The sequence below is a fragment of the Motacilla alba genome, chromosome 19 (genome assembly GCF_015832195.1).
Source record: "Motacilla alba alba isolate MOTALB_02 chromosome 19, Motacilla_alba_V1.0_pri, whole genome shotgun sequence".
Lineage (NCBI taxonomy): Eukaryota > Metazoa > Chordata > Aves > Passeriformes > Motacillidae > Motacilla > Motacilla alba.
This window is the reverse complement of record NC_052034.1, coordinates 638,651-663,072: the sequence shown is the minus strand read 5'-3', so window position 1 is coordinate 663,072 and position 24,422 is coordinate 638,651. Positions and strand designations below refer to the sequence as shown.

General features: G+C 51.0%; 2 protein-coding genes across 11 annotated transcripts in view; one reads left to right on the top strand and one right to left on the bottom strand.

The window, feature by feature from the left end:
- The window catches only part of KSR1 (kinase suppressor of ras 1), a 49,733-nt gene extending 30,280 nt beyond the window's left edge, over positions 1 to 19,453 (top strand). For 2 of the 7 annotated variants that reach the window (XM_038157737.1, XM_038157740.1), the window contains 18 exons: positions 5,799 to 5,946; positions 6,843 to 7,272; positions 7,496 to 7,500; positions 9,222 to 9,282; positions 9,918 to 10,001; positions 10,572 to 10,633; positions 10,742 to 10,848; positions 11,127 to 11,295; positions 12,483 to 12,524; positions 13,065 to 13,119; positions 13,784 to 13,829; positions 13,942 to 14,321; positions 14,410 to 14,506; positions 14,755 to 14,888; positions 15,293 to 15,424; positions 15,681 to 15,816; positions 16,140 to 16,273; positions 18,609 to 19,453. In XM_038157737.1, coding sequence (XP_038013665.1) covers positions 5,799 to 5,946; positions 6,843 to 7,272; positions 7,496 to 7,500; positions 9,222 to 9,282; positions 9,918 to 10,001; positions 10,572 to 10,633; positions 10,742 to 10,848; positions 11,127 to 11,295; positions 12,483 to 12,524; positions 13,065 to 13,119; positions 13,784 to 13,829; positions 13,942 to 14,321; positions 14,410 to 14,506; positions 14,755 to 14,888; positions 15,293 to 15,424; positions 15,681 to 15,816; positions 16,140 to 16,273; positions 18,609 to 18,687 — 2,301 coding nt within the window. In that variant the 3' untranslated portion in view covers positions 18,688 to 19,453. The other 5 variants (XM_038157742.1, XM_038157743.1, XM_038157739.1 and 2 more) reach the window with 4 other exon arrangements.
- Positions 19,454 to 23,569: 4,116 nt separating this feature from the next.
- The window catches only part of NOS2 (nitric oxide synthase 2), a 29,698-nt gene continuing 28,845 nt past the window's right edge, over positions 23,570 to 24,422 (bottom strand). For all 4 annotated transcript variants that reach the window (XM_038158214.1, XM_038158213.1, XM_038158215.1 and 1 more), the window contains one exon: positions 23,570 to 24,340. In XM_038158214.1, coding sequence (XP_038014142.1) covers positions 24,260 to 24,340 — 81 coding nt within the window. In that variant the 3' untranslated portion in view covers positions 23,570 to 24,259. The remainder of the gene's footprint in view (positions 24,341 to 24,422) is intronic.

The window sequence follows — 24,422 nt, the reverse complement described above, 5'->3', positions numbered from 1 at the left end:
ATTCTAGAGACCGATTATATGTGTAGCTTAATGCCAAAAATGATGTATGAATGGTTAAATATGGTGGGATGAAAGTGAGCAAAGAGGTACTTGAACTGAGACGTAGAAAAGGCAGGGCAAGGAGCCTTACAGACAGAAGGTGTGTTCATGCTATGTAGTCATCTTGAGTGGGTAAAAGTTGCTCTGAAAATGGTCCTAGAAAAATACATTGATCTGGATTGTCCTGCTTGCCTTGGGAGCTGGAGTCAGGAACTGGAAGGGCAGTGGGAGGGAAGGAGGATGAGAACAGAGTGCTCTCTGCACTCTTGAGCTGATGGAAGAAGTCTCTTGCAGAGCTGTTTACTGGGTTCTGAGCTTGGAGTACATCTGCGAAATAGAAGAGACTAAAACAAATTCTGTTGGCTTATTTTCTTCAACCCAGAAAGCGATTTTCTCTGCCTTTATCACTGTGCTTCCCAGAAACCTAACTATTGTATTTGTTCCCACATGTAACTTGTCACTGTCTTAAAAACTAACTTAAGAACAGAGTCATCTTCTTATCATCTTCTGAAGCATGTCTGGGCCAGCCCTGCTGGTGTGGAGCAGGGGTGCCAGTCAGTCAAGCTTGGAAAGCTGTTTTTAGAGTGGGTAACTGTCCGGCACAGGGAGGGGCACATCCTGCCCCGGGGTCTGGCCATCAGCAGGGCTGTGTCACCAGGGAGACTGGGAGCAGGTGGAACGGGGCTGTGGTTGGGGCTGCTTTCAGGCTGTTCCTTTTGGGAACGGATTTGAGTCCCAATGGTACCCTTGTACCCTTTTCTGGGATCCCTGCTGCCTGCCTGTGAAGCCCATCCCCAGGCAGCACTGATGCCAAAGAGCTGCAGAGGACAGGGGCAGGGCTGGGCACTGCAGGAGCAGAGCAGGAAGGGCTCATGCCATGAGCAGGAATTGTCTGCCAGAGCCTCGTGCTGCCCCTGTGGAAATGCCCCTGCCAGGGGTGAGCCACGGGCGTGGGGCTGCTGCTGTGGCAGAGGTTCTGTTTGCACAGGGTGGCCCAGCTCGTAGCAGATCTGTCACTGGAGGAGCCGTGAGGGGTTTTTGTGAGTGCATCCTTTGGATGGGGGATAGAAGAGGCAGATCTGCCTATGCCTATCAGGTTTCCCCAGCTGTATCCTCTCATCTTTTTCTGTCAGCATATCTGCATGAACAGGCCATGAGGACCGTGGCTGTTTGTTGGGGATTTCCATGGGTCTGGCAGCAGGAGCTCTGCCTGGCCAGCCAGATAGCAGAGATCCTGGATGTGCTAATTGTGTGTATGCAAATTAATTCTGTCCTGCAGGCTTCCTTGAGCTATAAAATTCCTTCAGTGTTCCAGCTGAAGGCCCTCCCCAGTGTAAACAGCTCCTGGGGGATAGTCTCCACCACTGCCAGGGCTCCCCTTCCCCGCCAAGGGCTCAGGTGCCCCTTGCAGCTTTGGGCACTGTGAACCCTCCATGGCTTGAGGTCAGCCCGAGGCATCTGCAACTGCTACACCTGTCTGCCACAGAAGAGTAGTGACAGCAGCTCTCCCGTCCCCAGAGAGCCAGCTGGACAGAATGCCCTGAGCCTGTCAGCTCCTCTCCAGCCTCTGCTGTGAGGTGGAACAGCGAGGAGGGTGATGTTAGGTGGAACCATGGCCTGTTTATGCTCACAGCTTAATGCAAGCTGGAAATTTCAATTGAGAGGCTTTCCAGAATGCCATTAAATCTCCAGGAATTTAATAATAGAGCAATTTTTCAGTACTTTCATTGCTGGGCACCAGAAAAACACTGCAAAATAACAACTAGCAGGCACAAGATGTTCTTAAGAGCATCTTTACATGCTTTGCTTAGAGCTATCAGTGGGAATTTAAGCACCTTATGTAATGGGCTTTCTCTTCTAGCATCTGCTGCTTCACGGGAGGATGATTGGAGAGGGAATGTATTGATTTAAGAGGAGGCATTTGGGGCCTTGACAACTGTCCAGCTTTACAGGAAGAGCTGTGGCTACTGGGTCGAGGAGCAGGTCAGGCTGATTTTGCAGAGTGCCCGCAGCAGCATTAGCTACGTAGGCTTATCTGCAGGGTGGAATCTTCACCAAAAATAACCCCTCCACTGTGTTAGATACCAGCATTTTTGCCATGTTTCAGGGATTTAAGTTGGACACCAGACAAGATTAAAGACTGTTGTGAACTCCTCACCCGGACTAATTGGGACTGACCCTTGGATGGCTCCTTGGATGCAGTGGTACTCACGTTTCTCTCTTTAGACATGTGCACCATGAAGTGCAGTCTGTGTCTGATAACAGGAGGGCTTCAGGGAACAGTCCTCTTACCTGTTGTAGGGAGGAATAATTTCCTGCTTTGGACTTTTTAGCATCCCTTCTGCTGAGCAGTGCATGGTTAGGCTTTAGATTTTGCTGGCAGTTATGAGGTGCTGAAGATAGAAAGCAGATTCTGTCTTCTCCTGCTTTTTCTCTGTTTTTAAATCTGACCTTATTAGTAGAGTACTGTCTGAATAACTTGCTGCTCTCCCTGTCAAGACAAGGTGTGCCCAGGGAGGTGGTGTTGAGCTTGGTCCTAATGCAAGCCTTTAATCTGCACTTTTAAAGCTGTTTTTTAAAAAATCCTCAGCACCCACTGAAGAAGCAGGTAAAGACAGGTCAGCTGGACCCACATTTCTCACCCTCAGAGGTGAAAAGTTGGAGTAACCCCTGTGCAAGGGCCCAGAGCTGCACTGAGGGGCCAGAGCCCCCCAGTGCCCCTGAGCAGGGGCCCTTCTCCCCCCGCTGAGCCAGGGCAGCAGCAGAGCCTGTTTGAGAGCCACCCTGAACTAGTGACCCTCCTCACTGTCACAATGCCTGGGGGGTGACACTCAGCCAAGGCAGAGCAGGCCAATCTTACAGGGATCAGGTTGACCAGTTTTATATTAAGCCACCACATATGTGCAGCACATGAGTGGCTGTTTAAAGAAAGCCTCTTACTTCCCCTCCCTCCCCCTCTTTGAAGGCTTATTTCTTTTGTCGCGTGTCATGGGGGCTGGCAGCAGGTTCACAAAGTCTGAGCTCTCCCAGCTCAAGGTCACTGGGATTGTTTAAATATAATCTCCTTTTCTGTACTTTCTACTTTCCTATAACTTGCTATTCTGTCTTTCTAAAATTAAACTGCTGAGCAGAAGAGGAGCTTGGGCTTTGTGTGTGGGCGCAGTCCCCTCAGGCAGGGTCTGTGTGAGAGCTGAGCTGGGCCTTGTGGGGACCACCACACACCAGTCAGCTCTGGGCACAGAGAGACTGTGTCCTCCAAAGGGATGGGACAAAGGAAGGATGCTCTGACACTTCTGAAGTGCTCAGTAGCTTGGGATCTTAAAAAAAAAAAAAAAGGTTTTCTCTGCAACCAGGAAGGCTTGACTCCTTGATCCAGCTTGAAGGGTGGTTCCTGCCACAGAAGAGGCATTGAGAAACCAGATCCCCAGCCATGCTGCCACCCCAGCTGGGCCTGCATTCCAGCTACCACTGGCTGTGGTGGGAAAGCTCTGCACTCCCCAGGAAACCTTGGCTTCTTCCACTTTGCCAGCCAACTTACTAACAGCTCTGATGAGTTCCTGCTTACATGTGTGCATGAAAGCTTGGGAAGTGAGGGGGTCCTGGGTGAGGGGACTGGGGAGCTCCTGCTGGGATCTGGAGTGATGCTCCTGCCTACAGCAAGGGCTGTGTTGTTTTCTTAGGGGAGAATGGTGAGAGAGGAAATGTTTGAAGAGAGTTAAAAAATGGCATCACTGTAATCCCACTTACTCTAACACCATGTAACAGTATGAAATAGGATAAATGTTTTTGTAAGACATTGGCTTTTCCTTGTGCTTAACAGGGCAGCATTGGCTTCCTGGCTCCAGGAGCACCTGGGCTGGGCTAAAAAGCTGTCTCCATGTCCCACTAAACCTTGATCCCTGTTTGCCCCTGTCCCCTTTAGAGTGCTGGTGTCCCCCAGGGCTGAGGGCCTGGTCCTGCATGGCAGGACAAAGCTGTGAGCTGCCAGGGAGAGGAATCCAGGGGGTGCTGAGGAAAGGACTGACTGTGAGAGAGACTTGGTGCAATTCTGGTGTGACCAGCCCAGCTCAGCTGGGGCTCTGTGTGAGCAAACTGTGCTGCCTTCATGCTGGGGTGCTGGAATTGTAGAAACATGTTACAGGTCCAGCTCTGAGCATCTGGATCCCTGGGAGTTTTGTTTTTTTGGAGTGTGATAGCAGAGCAGGAATCCCAGGAGATTAATTTTGCACTGTCTCTGTTCTTTCTGAATTTTATCCAAGTCATTCAGGAACAAGATTTTGGGGGCAGTCTTATGTCCTGCATCATGATGGTGCAGATGTGCAGAAAAATGAACAATACCCAGCATCAGTTGTATGTCTGTGCTTTTGTTATTCTGCAAAGATTAGTTGCAGGGAAAAAGAAAGAAAGTCTACCCAAACTTCATTGAACTCTGGCTCTGCTCTGGTCCTGCTTCGTGCTTACTGCTCATTTAAATTCCTGTCCTCCTGTTGAGTCAGCTGTGTTTTGTGTTTCATCCAGTTCAGGGCATGTGACAGAAGATACAGGATGTGTTTCTTAGACTTCTGCCCTTTCTTAATTTATTCTTTTTGTTTGCTCCATGCCACAGTTACTAAAATTGGAAACTCTTTGTGTTGCCACCTACAGAGCTCCAAAGGTTGGGGCTGTTGGGCACTGTCACAGAAAGCCCTGCGTCAGCTCTCAAGCAAGTCTGGGTTAAGACAGATGCAATTGTTAAAGGACATTCAGCACATTCACGTTTGCTTTGGAGTCGGAAGTGGCGTTTAAGGACTAGAGGATTCCAAGCTTTTTGTTTCACCGAGCAGTGACACACACTTTTGAGCTTCCCCTTCAAATAAAGTTCAAAGCCTTTTATATAGTTTGATTCCAGGAGTCGAAACTTTAGGATAAAGGCCAAATATTGTGAAATTTGTGATCTCATTGTGAGAATAGGCAACAGGGAGGTTTGTTTAGGCAGAACTTTACAGGGAAATTCCTGGGTAACTGGGCTAAGTATATCCTGGTTTTGTTTATTAACCACAATTGCTGCAGACTTACACTGGAAACATTTGAATGGGGGAGGAGAGAGAGACACACAGCTCAGTTCTGTGTCAGGAAATACCAGATCATTTTGTGTTTTCCAGGCTCTTGTATCTTTTGTGTCTGCCTGATCTGAGCCTTATCACTGTGGGGCTTTGGTGTATTAAGATGTAGAAGGAGTTCTGCACAGATATCTCTCCAGGCAGGATATGGGTAAGGCTGGTTCTCTGGTGAAGGAAAAACTGCTTGAGGAGGAGGCCGCTATCTTTCTCAAAACATTTCTTTTTTGCTCAAATAAAGAAGTAATTTTTCTCACTGTTTCTGCTGTTCACTTCAGTACTGAAAAGCCAAACATCCTTATCTTACTCTTTTTCAAGTTTTAGACCTGTTTTATTTCTGATCCTATTTTTAATGAAAAAGTTAGGTTTCATTAGCATCTTTGCAAAAATTTTCCACAAGGGGAGGAGTATTTTGATCCCCTGTAATCCAAAGTGGAATAGCAGAGGATGAGCAGTCCTGGAGGTGCAGAGCACACTCACACCCCAGGCAGGGGAGAGAGCAGCTGTGGGCACTGCTGGCCGTGCCAGAGAGGGGCACTGCTGAAGGAGTGAGCCGTGAGTCAGCCCAGGCGGTGAGACAGTGCCACTGCTGGAAGCACTGACAGGTGACACTCCTGTTTGTACACAGGGAGCAACAAAAGGGTCTCTCTTGCTTTCCTGCAGAGAATACCAGAGGAGCTGACCCTGGATGCCTTACTAGAAATGAATGAGTCAAAGGTGAAAGAAACAATGAAGAGATGTGGAGCCAGAGACGAGGAGTGCTCCAGGCTCAACGGGGCCCTGAGCTGCCTGCGGAAGGTGACGGAGTCAGGTACACACTGCCTTGCTCTCCCGTGGCACTGGGGTCCCAGCAGCCCAGCCCTGCTGCTGCCTTGCAGACACTGTTTGGGGATGTTCTGTGACCAGCCTATGGCTCTGGGATGTGCACTGATCAAACCTGTCTAGAGCTGTCAGCTGGGTTTGGTTTGGACATCAAGTCAGATAAATGAATGGAAATAATGTATGTGGAATCCTCTCCTACTCAACAGAGTATATCCTCATTAACTCTTTCTGTTCAGAGTTGTGTCTAATGCTCCAGTTCATTCTCCATGGGTCAGTACACATCCTTGACTTACTTAAATACAACCAGATTCCTTGTAGGTGATGCCTTCCCAAATATTGCCAGCTCAGAGAGAAACCTTCCCCTAGCACTTCCACAGGCACTGTAAAATCTGTTTGTACAAGAGCCTCTCCCAGCAGACTGGTACTCACATGCACCACATCTTTCTTTGTAGCAGTTATCAATCTGTCACTGAAAGGTGATGTTTCCTGTTGGTATTATGACAGTTCATCCATTTGCAAATGGTAAAGATTAGTTAATGGAAAAAATCAGCGAACAGCTCAGTCTCATGTTTCCTTTTTCTAATCTTTCTTATCCCAGGCTGTCAAATATTTCCCATCCACACTGTATAAACCAGCCATTGCTCAGGAGTTATGGCATTCACCTCTTAGAAAGAAATGGCATTTTTGAAAACCCAGGTACATGTCTCTCAACAGCTCAGATCAGGCCCTGTGCAGAGTTTTCGCAGCCTGGGGCCCTGCTGAGGCTCAGGGGAGATGACTGCCCGGTGAATCGGGCACCCGGAGCCCTGCCCGGGAGCCCCGAGCGGCCCCGGCTCCGCAGTGCGCTCCCTGCCGGGCCGTCTCTAACGCCGCTCCGTTGCGTAGGAGGGGAGCCGAGGGACGATGTGCCGATGGCCCTCCCCGAGCGCCGGGACAGCTCCAGCTCGCAGCCGGACCCCGCCTGGTCCCCGTGTGCCCCGGCCAAGGGCAGCCAGCAGCAGCCGCGCTCCGCGTCCGCGACCCCGCCCTGCGAGCCGCCGGCGCCGCTTCACGGGCCCTGTCCCTCGGCAGAGAGCCTGCTGGAGCCGCTGGTGCTGCCCGCGGCCGGGGGCAGGCCCAGGACTCCGCACAGCATCACCGTCACCCCCCCGGCCACGCCGCAGCCCAAGCGCCGGCACCGCCTGAAGCCGCCGCGGACGCCGCCGCCCCCCTGCCGCAAGGTGTTCCAGCTGCTGCCCAGCTTCCCCACCCTCACCAGGAGCAAGTCCCACGAGTCTCAGCTGGGCAACAGGATCGACGAAGTTCCTCCGATAAAGTAAGTTTCCTCCCGGCCTGAAGCTGGGGCTCTCCCCGGCCAGGGCTGCCCTGTGCGGGCAGGAAGATACTGGCAATGCAGCAGCCTCAGGAGCCCGTGCAAAGCCTGAGGTGTCTGCAGACCTGACAGCACGTGCTGCAGGCAGCAGCTCCTGCTCTAGCAAACTGCCTACCTGGCGCAGGAGTATCAGTGCCTAAAACAATATATCTTCTCTTCTTCCTAGGTTCGGTAAGAGATTCTCACAGGGGTATCTGCAGTGCCTTGCTGAGAGAGAAGAACCTGAGCTTGTCAGCTCCCTGTTGGCCGTCCTTGGGCAGCCTCTGGAGGTTCTCCACGGGCCCTCCTATCCCAGAGCTTCTGTTAACTGAGCAGGAGCTTGGCCTGCCACAGAACCGCAGGGTTTTACTTGGTTGCACCTGGTATTTTCTAAGATGACACAAGCAAGGCAAAGGAATACTGATGTTTCAAGGGTTAAAGCCAAGGGGGGCTTATCTATGACACCTGGCACAGATGCCTCTTGGTACAGGAATTTCACATCTAGCCATTTAGTGGCTTTGGATATGCACTGCCCAGTGTCTCTGCAATGAAGTTAGGACACGTGTGTGCAGCTTTGTGAGGAGCTGCTGGAATGTGGGGTGTTCCCTCTGTGCTGAGGAGCCTGTTCATGTGCTGATGGCTGGCAGGAGCAGGGCTGGGTTTCTCCAGGGCCACTGGGAGTTCTAGCCATCCTGAGGTGTGCCCCAGACACAACCTGTAACCTTGGAAGCTAATGCAGAGAGATTGCAGCAGCTTGGAAAGTGTCCAAAAGTATCTGAGTATTAAAAGCAAGTCCAAGCCCTGCACATATAGCTAATGCCCTTTAAAACAAAAATCTCAGAAATTACTTTCAGAAATAGAAAGATTGTAAAATGAAAATGCCAGCAGAAATGTGAGCATTTCCCTGGGGAGAGCGTGATAATTGGTGCAATAAATGAAAAAGGCATTGAATAAACTCAAACAGAAATGAAGGATTTCGGTGCTCCTCTTCAAATAGACCTCTTGGCTGGGGTGAAGTGTCTGCTGTGGGCTCTGGTGAGTCCCGGACAATCCCAGACTGGTTGATATTCATTTGGTGAGGATTTAACCATCTGACCCGATGTTCACAGCCTTCTTTACTGCTGTGCTGGGATTGTTTGGATGGCTCACTAGGCCAGCAGCATTCCTCGGGAAAGCAGCTAGCCACTCCAGCCTTTTCCAAGAGGCTGGGGATCACAGATGCCTTTAGGAGCTCCCTGGACTAATGATAAAAAAGACTGTGGTGCCATCTATGGTCAAGTGAGGAGACTGGCTGTGAGCCAGCCCTGCTGCTGTGCTGACACTTGCACATTGGGGTTTGCCTCAGATGCGCAATATTTCTGTAGATTTCCTTCAGGAAATATGCCAAAATTCTGAGTATTGCAGAGTTTTCAGGAAGTTATGTGCTCTAACCACTGTATGCTGGTTTGGCATTTGGAAGTCTAGCTCTCCCTTTCTGCACTGAGCTCACATGTATGTTTTTATTCTTCTGGGTCCTGCTGGCCCTGCCTAGAAAACTGAGATAATTTTCAGTGAAATAGAATATTCTGAAATCTACTGACTCTGCAGGAAAACTGGGTGATGGCATTTGTGGTAAACCAATTGGGAGTGAACCAATTAGGAGTAAAGTCTGACTTTCCACTTTAAGAATGGCTTAGACCTGATTAGATGGACTTCTGTAATCCCTAAATGTAAAACATCATGATTTTTCTGGTCATATGGAAACAGATACAAGAGCAACTTCACAGAGGGCAAATCGGTCTGAGCTGTGCTCCTGTGACACCTCATGGCTGGAGGTGCTGACCTGGGGCAGTGACTGCCCCAGGTGTGAGGGTGCTGGGTGGTGAGCACATGTCAGCAATGCTTCCCTAAACCCTCCTCTTGTTCTCCACCAGAGCTCTCCCAGGGATCCCCCCAGACGGTACGAAGAGACATTGGCCTGGCTGTGACTCACAGGTGAGCAGCCAGGGACTGGGGCTGTGGCTCCCAGGTGAGCAGCCAGGGACTGGGGCTGTGGCTCCCAGGTGAGCAGCCAGGGAATGGGGCTGTGGCTCCCAGGTGAGCAGCCAGAGACTGGGGCTGTGGCTCCCAGGTGAGCAGCCAGGGATTGGGGCTGGCTGTGGCTCCCAGGTGAGCAGCCAGGGACTGGGGCTGGCTGTACCTCCCAGGTGAGCAGCCAGGGACTGGGGCTATGGCTCCCAGGTGAGCAGCCAGGGACTGGGGCTGTGGCTCCCAGGTGAGCAGCCAGGGAATGGGGCTGTGGCTCCCAGGTGAGCAGCCAGAGACTGGGGCTGTGGCTCCCAGGTGAGCAGCCAGGGACTGGGGCTGGCTGTGGATTCCCAGGTGAGCAGCCAGGGAATGGGGCTGTGGCTCCCAGGTGAGCAGCCAGGGACTGGGGCTGTAGCTCCCAGGTGAGCAGCCAGGGACTGGGGCTGTGGCTCCCAGGTGAGCAGCCAGGGGCAGAGCCCAGCACCCCAGGCAGGGCCGTGGTGGCACAGGACTCTGAGATGGGTTTGGGGTCAGGTTGGGTGTCTCAGCTGTCAAGTTCAGCTACCTACAGATGTTCATTTTCCCTCTCTTGTCTCGGGTAGGTTCTCCACAAAGTCCTGGTTATCTCAGATTTGCCAAGTGTGCCAGAAAAGCATGATGTTCGGGGTGAAGTGTAAGTACTGCAGGTGAGCACACGGGGATGGTGTCCTTCAGAACAGCCTGGAACTGGACTCACCACAGCCTGCAGTAACTCGTGTCTCTTCATGTGATGCACTTTGGCAGTGGCATCATTTTTTCAGTCCTTCTGACCTGGCAAAGGGATGCTCTGGCACAACTCACACTTGAAGTTGGCAGCCTGACACATGAATGAACCAAATTTGTTTCCCTGCTGCAGGCTTCCTACCTCATCCTGGGCAAATCTTGTAGTGGGAGCTGGATCCCTAACTAACAGCCAGGATATTAATTTTTGCTTCTCTTTTAGGCCTATTAGTCCAGAGGGCTGAGATTTTACTACTTCATGGTTGCTGGCTGAGAGTCAGTGGAAGTAACTCTATTAAAAATAAATCAGATGCTAAGATGTGTTTGTGGTTTCATTAGCCTGAATAATGGAATTCTCCATACGAATGCCTGCTGCTCTGGGGCTGAGCATTCCAGAACTCCTTCTGAGATTAGCATAAGAATTACAAATTAAGGGTAGGCTTCTTCTTTTTGGGAAAGAACAAGTTGCTATTTAACATGTAATGGTTATCTTTCAGATTAAAATGTCACAACAAATGTACTAAAGAGGCACCTGCTTGTAGAATATCCTTCCTTCCCAGTAAGTAATTTTCTACAAATTCTTGGCACTTCAATGTAATTGATGGTATGGAAAGAATAAAAAGTCTCATTAAAGCTGTTTTTCTCCCTTCTCCAACCTGTTTTTCAGTAACAAAAATAAGAAGAACAGAGTCTGTCCCATCTGATATCAATAATCCAGTAGACAGACCCACAGAACCCCAGTTTGGAACTCTCCCCAAAGCACTAACTAAAAAGGTACGAGGTGGCTGAAGCCTGTCCAGAGTGCCTGGGGAGCTGCAGTAGGGAGAGGTTGGGTCTCACTGGTTGGAGTGAGAGCTTTCACTTTGCAAGGCTTGGATATGAGACCTTTTGTCCCTGTAAAACAGGGGGTGTGCAGAGCTCCAGGTGCTTATTCAGCAAAGCAATGCCACGATCAGGCCTGGGATCAAGTTCCCTCGTGTCCAGCAGACACTGAGGGGGACTCCTCCTTTCTCTTTATTGTTCTCTCACGAGTGTCTTTCCCTGCTTTGCAGGAGCATCCACCAGCAATAAACCACCTGGACTCCAGCAGTAATCCTTCTTCTACAACCTCATCCACTCCATCTTCTCCAGCACCTTTCCAGTCTTCCAACCCTCCCAGTGCCACGCCGCCCCCAAACCCGTCCCCCATGGGCCAGAGGGACGGGCGGTTTAACTTCCCAGGTAAGCTCCTCTCTGGCAGCAGACTCTGCAGGAGGCTGACCAGGAATTCATAGGGACTTGCAGGTTTCTGAATGCATGGTTGTGCCTTCAGCAAGGTGAAAAGTGTATCTTATTATCTGATAAAATGAAAATGTCTTTGTTACAAATTTTTAAAGGGTATCAGCGAGATATCTTTGCAGGAAACAGATTATTGAGGAATGTTTCTCCTTTTCCTTTTTGGAAAAGGACTGAATAAAAAAGCTAATTTTTCTCCTCCTTTCCCCTTTGTGCTGTACCATGCATGCTGCCTGCAATGTGTGCTCACCAGGGGCTTTCAGTCAGGAGAGAGGTGCTTGCTGAAGCAGGCTGTAAAAGTGAGAACTGGAATGAATTACTTTACCAGACCCTTCCAAAATATAACCCACAATCAACGCCACCTTTTAACCACTGTCAAGCATGACTGGTAGAGAGAAAACCTTCATACCCCATGGATTGAGAGCCCCCGTGTGCAGCTTTAACTAGAGCTGAGAGGGGCAAGTATCTCTGACAAGGGCAAAGATCTAAACAGTGAGAATAAATGTAATTTCTTTGTTCTGAAGTCACATGGTGCTCAGTAGCTACTACATCTGGCCTTCAACACTGCTGAATTTTGCATCAGCTTCTGACCTGTGAATTCAAGTTGCTGTTTGAGCCTGCTAAAAAGGACCAGAGGCAGGTCAGTGTAAGGATTCCACTGCAGCTATTTTGCAGTGGGACAAACTGCTCAGATTCACTGAAAAAAAAAAAAAGGCGGATAGTTCATGAGCTTCAGCTTCGGTGGGGGCACCTCTGCAAAGCTGAGACATGGGAGCACATCACATCACCCCTGATGTGGGCCTGCCTTGCACACTCCTGGGCTCTCCCTGTGCTCCTGCCACTGGGGATCCAGGTGTGGTGTTTGCCCACCAGGCTGTTTGAGAGAGGTGGCACAGCTTGTGTTTGATACCTGTCATCTGTCAGGGCCCTCCCAAATGCTTCTGCTGAAATTCCCCCCAGCAGGCTGATAATCCACTAATCTGTTCCCAGCAGTGACCTGGGACTAATTCATTGAATGCACACGAGGCACTCACTGATGATCCTCTAACTTGTTTGTGTTGTTTTGTTTTGTTTTTTTCTCCTGGTATTTTTTTCGCTGTTCCTTTTTTACAAAACCCCAATTAATTAAAAAGCTGCCTACTACCTTCAGCATAGACAACAGTTTATCTTCCCAGGTGAGTTGATTGTTTTAATTCTACTAACCAACTTCGACTGCCAAAACATAACTTGTTTGTAAACCTCTGCATGCTGCCCAAGAACAATCATTCTGCTTTAAAAAACCTGTCTGCAACAATCCAGACTTTCTCTTATCTCAGTGTGTACTCAGGCCTCTCTCCCCTAATCTGAGGTGTGATGTGATTTATGTATTGAGATGGAACTTTGAATATTTAGCTGTAGAACATTTGTTTCCTGCTGTGGGATTCTAGTCACATCCATGTTCCTCCTTTCTAAAGATTCACTTTTATGGCTCTGTGCCTGGCCAAAAGGACTTTACAGACAGGTGGGGGAACTGGAAGAGGACTGGGCTCAGCCAACATGCAGGCATAGGAGAGATGAGCAGTTTTAAATCAGTAAAAGTATAAAATCACTTTGTCTGTGGTTGAGTTTATAATTCCTAAATAAGAAGCAAATAGCTGCTATTGCAATGTTAAAACTTGCAGTTTATAGGAGACTGAAGTGTAGAAGATGTATCATAACTGTTTCTACTTTCCCAGAAATTCCCAGTCCTGCACAAACAGCACAGCTTCCAGAAACTGCTGCAGACACTAAGTAAGTAGAGTTTTAAATATTTTCATTTGCACAGCATTTACCTGGTAACCAAGTCAGTCCAGAAATGCTGTGTTATGGCCTAAACCAGATTTAACACCTGAGAAGTCCCAGGGTAACTTTAGTCACTGAGGGTGATGCTGGTATTGCCAGTTTTACAAAGCTGAAAATGACACTTAACTCTACATGGCACACTGAGGAGTCCAAGCCTTTAATATCTAGTCCTGGTTGTGTGAAGGGTCAGGTGAAACAGAAGCTGGAGTACCTTGAGGGGCACAGCACACTGAGCTGCAGGCAAACAGCTCTTTCTGGATCCCAGTTGCAGGGCATGGAAAAGCTTCCAGCCTGCATTGCCAGCTGCTCCACTGCAGGTGTTTCAAGGGTAGGAATGGGAGCATCTATTCCTGGAACACAGTGTAATAACAGAGCCATGCCCCTGCCAAATCAATTCCTGCCACTTAATTATCAAGAATCACTTCCAGTCTTTGTCCCTCATTTGCCAAAGTGAGCTTAGAGCGCTTCTCTTTTACACGGAGCAGGAATTGTATTTTTCTCTGCTTCTGTAACTGTCAGGCTCTGTTCTGTATTGGCTTCTTCTGCTCCCTCGTGGCAGCAGGGCCCCGTTCCCCAGCGATGGCAAACGTTGTTTTCCCTGCTTCTGTTGCAGCGCTGCCCAGCAGCCGGGCACGGGCGGAGGCGCGCGGGAAGCACAGGTGGGTTTGCTGGTTTGCCCCAGGGGTCTCTGGAGCAGCCTGTGCTGCTGGGCTGGCTCTGCCACCCCGGGGGGACTGTGAGAACACCTGTCCCTTCCCTTGCTCCGGACAGGTGGAGGAGCCAGAGGCGAGTAAGTCGGAGCCCGAGGACGATGAGGATGAGGTGGAAGATTTGCCCAACCGGCGGCCGCACCTGCAGGGGATGATCTACCGCAAACCCAGCCAGACCAGCGTGTACCTGCAGGAGTGGGACATCCCCTTCGAGCAGATCCAGCTGGGGGACCCCATCGGCCAGGGCCGCTGGGGCAAGGTCTACAAGGGCAAGTGGCACGGGGAGGTGGCCATCAGGCTGCTGGAGATCGACGGCAACAACCAGGATCACCTCAAGCTCTTCAAGAAGGAGGTGATGAACTACAGGCAGACCCGGCATGAGAACGTGGTGCTGTTCATGGGAGCCTGCATGAACCCTCCTCACTTAGCAATCATTACCAGGTAAGGAGAGAGATCTTTCTGTTGGTTCTACTAGATATGTACTGTAGAGCTAGCTAATACTGTTGTCATATATAAACATTTCCTGTAGCTTCTGCAAAGGAAGGACGCTGCACTCCTTTGTGAGGGACCCCAAGATCTCCCTGGACATCAACAAAACCAGGCAGATAGCACAGGAGATCATTAAGGTAAGAGCTTGTTATGCCAAGGGAGCCACTGGTAGGGCCTGAGCCAGAGCTCAGAGCTGCACGCAGGACTGGGAGCTGCTCCCTCAGCCTGTCCCCACACCTTCCTGCACAAGTCCCACAGGGGCCCTGTCCCCGGTTACAACTAATCCCTGACACTGGAGTTAGGAAGAGGAAATGTACTAGAAAGCAGAGTATGCTTGGGAATAATAAAACCCCAAAAACATTTCAATCTCTGCTGTGTTTCCCAGGGCATGGGGTATCTCCACGCAAAGGGGATCGTACATAAGGATCTGAAATCCAAAAATGTCTTCTATGACAATGGGAAAGTTGTGATCACCGACTTTGGATTATTTGGAATTTCGGGTGTGGTTCAGGAAGGAAGGTAAGTGGAGGTTTCAGTGCTTGGTTCCAGCTCTGGAATGACAAATGGTCAAATAGGGAAACATTTCCTGCAGTGCACAAGAAGCATCCATTGGTTTAGTACGCACTCAGTTTGCATTGTGCATGTTTGCTTTGTTCTCCTTTTGAGCAGAGTTCTTCCTACAGTTGCAGTAGCACAGCTAGAGAGTTTGGATCAAGACTCAGAGCACAGAACAAACAAGACCTTGAGCCCAGGAAGGGGCTCTGAGTGTCAGGCTGACATGTGACTATTCGTTAACATGGCAAGAAAATTAGAAACAAAACATCACCAAAAACATTGGAGTAAATAAAGCCAAAGCATCAGGTGCAGCACTGATACAGCCTCCACGCCAATGTTTTAGTCCTGCTTCTTTCTTTTGGACTCAGGAGGGAGAACGAACTGAAGCTGCCTCATGACTGGTTGTGCTACCTGGCCCCTGAGATTGTCCGTGAGATGGCCCCAGGGAAAGATGAAGACAAGCTGCCTTTCTCCAAAGCTGCAGATATCTATGCCTTTGGGTAAGAAAAGAACAGCCAGGAGTACCATGAGAGCTTGCTGAGTGAGACTGGCTACTGGCCTAAGCCTTGCAGTCAGTGCTCCCCTTCTCTCAGACTCAGGATTCCAGCTGGGACACATTTTCCTCACCTATTCCAAAAGTCATGGGTGGAAGGGGTTTGCTGCACAGCTCAGCTGAAGCAGCTGGAACAGTACCAGCATTGGGTGCTTTGTCTGTCAGGGGCAGGCAGAGGCCTGAGGTGTCTGTTGGTGTTGCAGGACCGTGTGGTACGAGCTCCAGGCACGGGAGTGGCCCTTCAGGACCCAGCCTGCAGAGGCTCTCATCTGGCAGATCGGCAGCGGCGAGGGAGTGAGACAAGTCCTTGCCACTGTCAGCCTGGGCAAAGAGGTCAATGTAAGTACCTCAGGAGTCCCTCACACAGCTGCTTGTCAGGGAGAGAGGGGGCTGCTTCAAGAGAGTTATTGCACTCAGAACTGGAAAGAGAAAGGGCAGCAGAGAGAGCAGATGAGAATGGGAGACCAGGTTAAGCCTGTGCCCGTAACTCTGGTGCAGAAGTGAACATCCCCAGCACAGGGCGCTCTTGGGTTCTGACAGTGTCCAGGCCCTCTGTGAGCAGCATCTGCCTGTGCTCACACGCATCCCAGTGCTCAGACAGTTTTCTGGTCTGCACAGTTGACCCATGAACCGAGATAATGAATCACCACTGTCCTCTGCAGGAAATCCTCTCGGCCTGCTGGGCCTTTGACCTCAGCGAGAGGCCCAGCTTCACTGTCCTCATGGAAATGCTTGAAAAACTGCCAAAATTGAACCGCCGGCTCTCCCACCCAGGGCACTTCTGGAAGTCTGCTGAGTGAGTACCTGCTGCTGGTCTCAACGCTGATGCCATGCAGTTTGCTGACTGGTGTCATTTCTGAGCTTTATTGGCTTTCCTGGGGGCTGTCAGACCTGACAGGGTGGGAGCGCTGCTCCTCTGCTTCTCTAGTTCCTGGGAAATGATGTGACTAAGCCAAGAGCCTCAGACAGTTCATTTCCTACTTCACCATATTCACCTCCCTGCAGCAGCTGACTGATCCCCCTGTTTGTGTCAGAGAACATCCACGACAGAATTGGGAAGGGCCCACACTGACCCCAGCGGGGTCAGAACTTCCCCTGTGATGGTAATGGCAGTACTGCCTGAGAAAGGGAAGGACCCAGGAACTGTTTCCCTCTGAAGTGGTTCAGACTGCATGGGTTTGAGGCCACAGACACATCTGTGCCCATTCACCGTGACCTTGGCTCAGTGTTTCTTGTCATCTCCTCACCTGCTCGTATTTACTTTCTCTTTGTTCTGATGTTTAACCCGCCCCTTGCCTTTCTATCATCCTTCACCCTCTTCCTGCAACACCTGATCAGAACCACCCAAGCTTGACACAGGAACTGTCGTGGCAGTTTGGTCTCTGCTGGGTGTGGGGCTTTGGAGTTTTGGTTGAAAATTCTGCCACTTCTCCTGTGCAGTTTCCCCCCCATTTGTACTGGATCCCTGACTCACCAGTGATGCCCAACAACTTAAACTGCAGAAAGCTTCCCCCAGACTCTGGCCTCACCCTCACACAGAGACCATGCACAGAGCAGTGGAGCTCCCCCAGCTCACCCAGACCCTTTCACACACTGCACTAACCCCTGCTGCAGCCTGGTCGAAGCTGTACAGCGTGTAGTTCTCAAGGGCTTGCTTTAAATAACTGAAAACTAACTCTCATGGTGTCTTTTTCCCTTCCCTCCCATATTTCTTTGTAGGTTGTAGCTACTGGTGCAATAACGGGCTCCACCTTGCATGCTTCCATGTGTCGTATCCTAACCGGCAACTTGGACAATCACCTTCCATTAAAAAAGCAAAAACAAACCACGAAATTAACCCATGGACATAATCAACACTTTATCCGAGTTCTCCTCTCTGCCTTTCGCTTGGTGTGGGCTGTAGCTTCAATAACCACTCCTGTCTGTGAGACCTCCCTGGCTAACACCGGGCTGCTGAGCCTCGGAGCCGCGGCGGCCGGGACCCGCTCTGCCTCTCCAGGTGCACACCGAGGCAGGCTGCCTGTCCTGCCTGCAGCTCGGGGCTGTCCCCAGCCTGCTGCGCCTCGTGCGTGTCCCGCCAGGCCCCCAGCCCCTCTGGGGCTGTGTCCTTAGGGCCGAGGTGACAGGGACATTGGCACGGCACTCGCGCCGCAGACCAGCAGGAGCTGAGGCCAGGCTGGTTCTCCCTCAGGCACAGAGCCAGCACGGGAGCCAGGGTCAGTTCTTGAGTGGGAAGAAGGATGGTCCTTGCTCTGCTTGGAGCAGCTGAGGGTCCTTTGCCCCTGAGAACCAGGCTGGGGCAGTGTTGGGGCAGGTCTGCGTGGGTCAGCTGGGATCAGCTGTGTAAAAGAGGAGCAAAGCAAGAGCACCCTTCAGCTCCTCCCCTTGCAGATCCAGGCCTTGGAATGTTGCAGTTTGCTTCTGTTTACATCGCTGGGCAGCAGAAGGACTCAACCTAGGGGCTTGGCAGAGTCACAGCTACCACAGCAAACATGTGCCTTCTAGAAAAGGTCTTTTTTCTCTGGTTTGGAGGGGAGAGGACAGGGACAGAGGAGAGCACACACCAAGGGGGGTTCTGCTGTCTGAGGACAAGCTCCCCATCATTCCCTGAGCCTCCTCAGAAAGCTCTGAGGTGAAAGTGCTGCTGGCTCTGCCAGCAGTGTGAGGGCAAGGGGAGAGACCCCTTCACATATTTGTAGAGCCTGGGGAGGAGCAAATGGGTTTGGGTTTGTTCTGTTGGGGTTTCTTAGCCTGTTCATTTCCTTATCAAAACTCCCCTTTCTCTTACAAAGAAAATTCTATCAGTTTTTCCTTCCCTTCTACTTCAAGAGAAGCAAGTGCCCACTGAAAACCAGTGTGAGGCTTCTGCCCTCGGTAGAGACCTGGGAAAACTTCCCGCTCCTCCCCGGTGGGCAAATCAGATTGTGCAGTTTCTCCCCACCGATAATGTTTGCATGAATAACTTCATGTGTTTGCTGCTGAATTACTTGAGCATCTCTTGGGTGACCTGAAGTGATGCGAGAGCAGAACCAAACTCATTTCAGCTCCTGTGGTAGGGCAGCAGCTCTGTGAGATGAATCATCAGTAACTGTTTCCCCCTCCCTTCTCCTCTCCCTCCCCACTCTCTGCAGCATTAACAGTAGCAAAGTTGTCCTGCGTTTTGAAAGATTTGGCTTGGGAATCCTGGAACCGAGTAACCCCAAGCTGTAGCCCGGTGTCATTGTGCCCGTGCTGGCTGCCTGCTCCCACACGCACCAGGAGCCCTCCCTGGCTGCTCCACGCCGAGGCTGGTGCGCCCCACTGAAGACCATCAGCTCAGCCCGTGTGCTGCCCGAGCACCAGCAGTTATTTAACAATGTTTACATGATACTTTTGTGTGAACTATATTTTTTTAAACATAATAAACAGTGAATCAAGTTGAACTACAGCCATTCTCAAACAGCACTGAGAAAGAGCTGAGCTGTTCCTGGCTCCTCCTTGTGTCCGTGGTCAGCGGGAGCTGCGCCGTGGCTCCTGCGAGGTGTTGGCCCTGCAGAGCTCAGCTCTCTCCTGCAGGCAGAGCCCAGCCTGGGCACTGGGACTGCCCAAAGCACCCTCTGTCCCAGCAGGGCTGCTCCAGCTCCGGGTCAGTCACCCTGAACTGGGCCACACCAGAACACAGCTGCTGCAGGTAGAGTCTGCCATGGGGGCTGGCTCTCCGTTAGTGACTCAAGTGCTCTTCTCCACAGAACTCACACTAAAACCTGCTCCTTTCTCCTACAATCCAGAGGAATTAAGAACTGCTGGCCTTAAAAAATAAACTCATGACTCGTCACAGCTCTGCACAGGGACCAATTCTTCTTTTGAAGTTCAGACAAAGTTTGAGTGCAGGGAAAGGCAAGAGAAACAGGACGAGACAAAAGCTGTCCCTAAATAATGCATTAACTAAGGCCTTGATGCACAGAGTGTCACAGCCCCTGCACACACACACTCATACACACACACACACACACAGAGTGTTGCCACTGCCTACAGTTGGCCATGACTGGGCTTGCAAGTTCTTTGTTTGAGAAACATAGGACCAAAGCAGTTGCTTTGAGGAAAAAACCCTTTAAGAATAACAAATCTTGTAACCAAGAAGGCAATATCTGGGCCTGGAGGCTCTGCCTGACCCCAACACCTCTAACTTGTTTCAGAGGTTAGTTTTAAAACCAAAAGCCATCCCCTCCTGCAGTGCAGTGTGGAGGTTGTGGAGGTGACAGCCAGTGAGCACCCTGAGGTGACAGATGCATCATCCCCCTTGGAAATCAGTTACAGGCCCAGTTACCAGAGGCTCCCCTTTCCCAGCATCATCCCCGAGGCTTGGGGAGCTCCCAGCCCTCTGAGCAGGCGAAGCACCAGCTCTCAGTTTGGCTGCCCCGTGTGAGGAACGACGTGGCACAAAAGCTGAGTTCTGTTGAGCGGAGTCTCAGTCCTGTGTGCAAGTCCATTGTAGCCTCTTACAAGTGTTACAAAGACTTTTTAAATGTGTCTCAGATCAAAAGAGAAATGGGTTTGGTGTGGCTGGGCACTGCAGTGCTGTCCTGATCCCTGTCCCCCTCGGGCTCTGCTGTTCTCACTACCCGTGTGTCACCAGCCTGAAGCAGAAGTTGTTTTCCCCCAAGTGCTGCTTAATTAAGAGCAGCAGAACAAACCCAAAGCAGGGAAGAAAGGTGCTGCCCCTCGGCTGGAACCCTGCGTGGGCTTCCTGCCTTAGGGAGGGAAGGGCAGGAGCTGCTGCTGGATGCAGGCTGGCCCTTGGCTCAGTCCGTGTCGAGGGCAGCAGCAGCTTCGGGGTGCTCCTCGCTCAGTTTCTGGGTGCATAAAGCAGGCCCCGAGAGCTGGGACACCCAGAACCTTCTGTGTGGGATCAGCGGCCCAGCTGTGCACGGGCCCTGGCTCCTTGCAGCCGCAGGCTGACCCTCGGTCCCCCTGTGCAGGTCAGGCCGGGCGGAGCCCGTTGTGCCCTGGTCAGGGTGCTGCGGGGCTTGTTCACAGCCTGTCCTTGCCGGGGATTGGGATCCAGCCTGTCCCGGGTGCCGTGTGGGACACCCAGGAATGGCCCTGGAGCACAAAGCTCGTGCTCTGCCAGGGGCCGGCAGGGTCTGTGGGGAGGTTTCAGCTCGGGCCAGGCAGGGGCACCCGGCCGAGCCCCGCGGGGCTCTGGGCTCAGGGCTCGGGCACACCAAGCACGGTCCCGGGTTGTGTTTGTGTCACACGTCCTGCCCCGTGGAGCCGTCAGTGTGACGATGCCGTGCAATGCTGCTACAGGAGCCACATGTCAGTAGTGAATGTAAATGGTCGTTACATGGTGAACATGGACACGTTTTCTTTTCAAATGTGATGTAAACTTTGTACAGTACAAATTTTTTTTTATATTTTCTATGAACTGAGTGTCTTCCAGAATTGCTATTAAATTAATTACAAATTGTTAGAATTAACAGCAGTTTCTGTATTAGTCAATGCAACCAGGAAAAAAAAAAGAAAGAAAAAAAGAGTGCACTCTAAGCTACTGGAATTCTGGATGTGTAGGAATCTTTTCAGTGAATAAATCTTTGGTCTGGATAAAGCAAGTGTTACTGAGTCCTGGTTTGACCTCTCCCTCCCACTGACTGTAGGCCCACAGAGACCCCCCAGCTCCTCCATCCCCTCTGCTCCCTGCCCATTCCCTGAGGGACACCAGGTGATCTCCCCCTGCACGAGTCCCTTGCAAGTACCGAAGTTTTCCCTGCTGGATACGATGAGTCAATTCTTTAATGGGTACTGAAACCAGCACGGGGTTTTCTCGGAGCACTGAGCTGTTCAAGAAGCTGCTTCCCCCCCAAAAGCAGCACTCGAGGCCGTTCTGGGGCCCCCAGCACCTTCTCTGTCCTTTGCACGAGGTCCTGCCACCGCCTGCCACCTGCAGAGTGGGGCAGAGCTCCGCCGGACAGAGCCGGCTCTCCGCACTGCCAGGGCAATTAGCGCGTGTTAATTAACCCCGGGAAGGTTCTGCTGCTGCCAGCAGCTTTGTGCCCGGAATAACGGCGGCTTTGTGCCGTCCTGCCAGGAATGGGCCAGGGCATCATAAAAGCACAGTTTTACATCTCACCCATCTTATCTACATCTCACATGCAAACAATAAAAAGCTTAAGATAAGTTCAGCTTTGTTGTCTTTTAGAATGTATAAGAAATAATAAATTTAATTCTCAGTTGTACTTGAAGGGCAGCAGTGTTTCATTTAACAAACCAAACCACACAAACTCCATTCCCCAAGCACAAAGGCTCTGCCCTAGCTGTGACTGCAGCAGTTTGATGTTTCCCTGCTCGGAGCTGTACCCCAGAACTGCCCCAGGAGGCACCAACAGCGGGGTCCCTCTGCCCAGGGAGAGCCACAGCAAACAGGAACAGGAGCAGCACACACAGCCCAGCAGAGACAGACCCAGCACAGGGAGCCTTTCCAGCCCCTGCCAGCTGCACTGCCACACTCAGTGGCATTCAGAGCCCCCACACCCAACAGGGACATTCCACCAGCCCAGCTGGGTGCTCGACAGCAACACCTCCCAGAGCAGGCACAGAAATGGGGGCTCACTCAAAGGAGACACCAAACAACGACTCACAAAGCACAGCTCGGGCTACAAATGAACTGACTGGAGCTGGATCTGGGAAAGCTGGACACACCACGTCAGGCCTCATCCTCAGAGCTCAGCCTGCTCCTCCCAGCCAAGGCAGCAGCTCCAGCCCTGGCTCCCACAGGGTTACTGGGGCAGGCAGAACCCCTCTGCACATGGACAACGTGACACAGCACCACCAAAACACCAAGGAGAAGAAAAAGCCTCTCACCTACCTGGCCTCACTGTCTCCAGAGCTCCTCAGCCTTGCACATCACCCCAACACAAACAGCAGCTGCCAGACTGCCCCCAGACCTCTGCTGTCCCTTATGAGCCTCAGGTGTCCCTAACAAGCCTCAGGTGTTCCTTGTGAGCCTCAGGTGTGCCTTGTGAGCCTCAGGTGTGCCTTGTGAGCCTTAACCATCCCTCATCCCCCAGCCCCCAGCTTTCCTGCATTTCCCTGATGCAGGGCCCGACCTTCTGTCACCTCCCTGCACTCATGGACTGTCCACACGTTCCATTCCTTTTCCTTCAGTCAATAGTGCTATGAAAACCAGGCTCCAAGAATATCCCAATGTCAGACTGCTCCCCAAAGCTCAGGAGTGCACCCTGTGCACTCAGGGGTGGAGGGGAGCCAGCAGTGCTCCTGTGCTGCCAGCCCAGGACTCGCCCAGCTGCCCCAGCTCAGCCCAGCTGCCCCAGCTCAGCTGCCCCAGCTCAGCTGCCCCAGCCCAGCCCAGCTGCCCCAGCTCAGCCCAGCTGCCCCAGCTCAGCCCAGCTGCCCCAGCTCAGCCCAGCTCCTGGGGTTTTACCAGCACCCAAATCCAGGTACACAACCAGGCTAAGAGCAAGGTCTGTCTGCACCTCAGTGCCCCGGCACACAGCCTGTTCTGGATGCTGCATTCCCTTAAAGCACATAAGTTTGGTTTAAATGTCAATGCAAGTCACTGATTGCTTCAGAAAGTGTTCACCTGTAACTCCCAGTCCATCCCAGCCCAGGGGGGAGCACAGCCACCTCAGCCCAGTCCCAGCTCCTATGGCTAGGGGCTGTCCTGAAGCACGTGTGAAACACACTGTTCACACACAGCACTGCTGACCTCAGAGCCTCAACTCTGCCTTCATCAATTCCAGCTCCTGGACATGAGGGATGGCAGGAAAATCTCACCTTTTAAATATGCTCATATTTAATTTCAGAGAAGGAGCTATTTCTGATGTAACTGCAATGCCCAGAAAGAGCCCAAGTCTTGGTGCAAACTCACACTTGCCTGGCAGTAACAAAAATGCAGAACTGCTGATAGGCAGACTGCAACTCCTGAGGTGCCCTCAGCTCAGGGAGGAGCCTCGGCTGGAGCCAAACCCACCAAACCCTAACCCTAACCCACCAACCCCACCTCACCAGAGCCTGAGAGCTGCTTGTAACCTCTGCCTTTGCAGGCTGGAGCCAAGAGCAAGAGGCTCTCTGAGCCACACGCTTCGTCTCAGTATAAAGACAGATTTTATTACAAACAAATCAAGTAAACCAGAGCATAGAATTCAAATGTACAAAGTGCTTTGGAATTTTTGGAACCTTCCTGCTATAGGCTCTGTAACAACAACAGCTGATGCTCGTGTACCTGAGTCCCACAAAGCAGAATCCCCACTGCTGCCTGCTGAGCAGACACCTCTGAGCTGGGGGCAGCAGGAGTTGCCACCTGGGGACCAGCACATTCTCATTTCATTTGCAAACACTGCTCCAGATCCAGGCACGTGGCCAGACAGCTCCCAGCAACACAACCGTGCATTCACTTGCTTTCAAGTGAAGGTAATATGCAAGTAAACCAATCTGATATAAATAAGGTAACAAAGATAAACAGTGCATTTTAAAAAAAGATTTCAGCTCTAATTAACTTAGTACAAAACTGTAGATTTTCCTTGTGTGTATAAAAACCACCAGATTATATTAGCATAGATGGTATTAAAAAAATAATTTGCACTATTAAGGTAATGTATTAAAATGTCAGAATAAATAGCAATAAAAGTTAAATTTAATATTTTACTTAATTAAGGCTGAGGTTTAAGAGTCAAATCCTACAATCCTATACACATGCATGATAAGAAGGAGGATTTGACTCTTTGTTTTTTGAAAATAACAGCAAATGTGCAAGTATTGTCTAAAACACAAGTGGATTTGTTCTTCAGCTGGTGGGTTGCAAAGCTCTTTTGACTTCATGAGGGAACACAGCCCCAAATATATCTTCATGGTATCGCTTCTGGCTCTGCAAAAAGAAAGGACACCCAAGAGATGAATGAAATGCTGCCATCAGTTCAGTAAAACGCCTTTTGCATTTGTAGCACTGG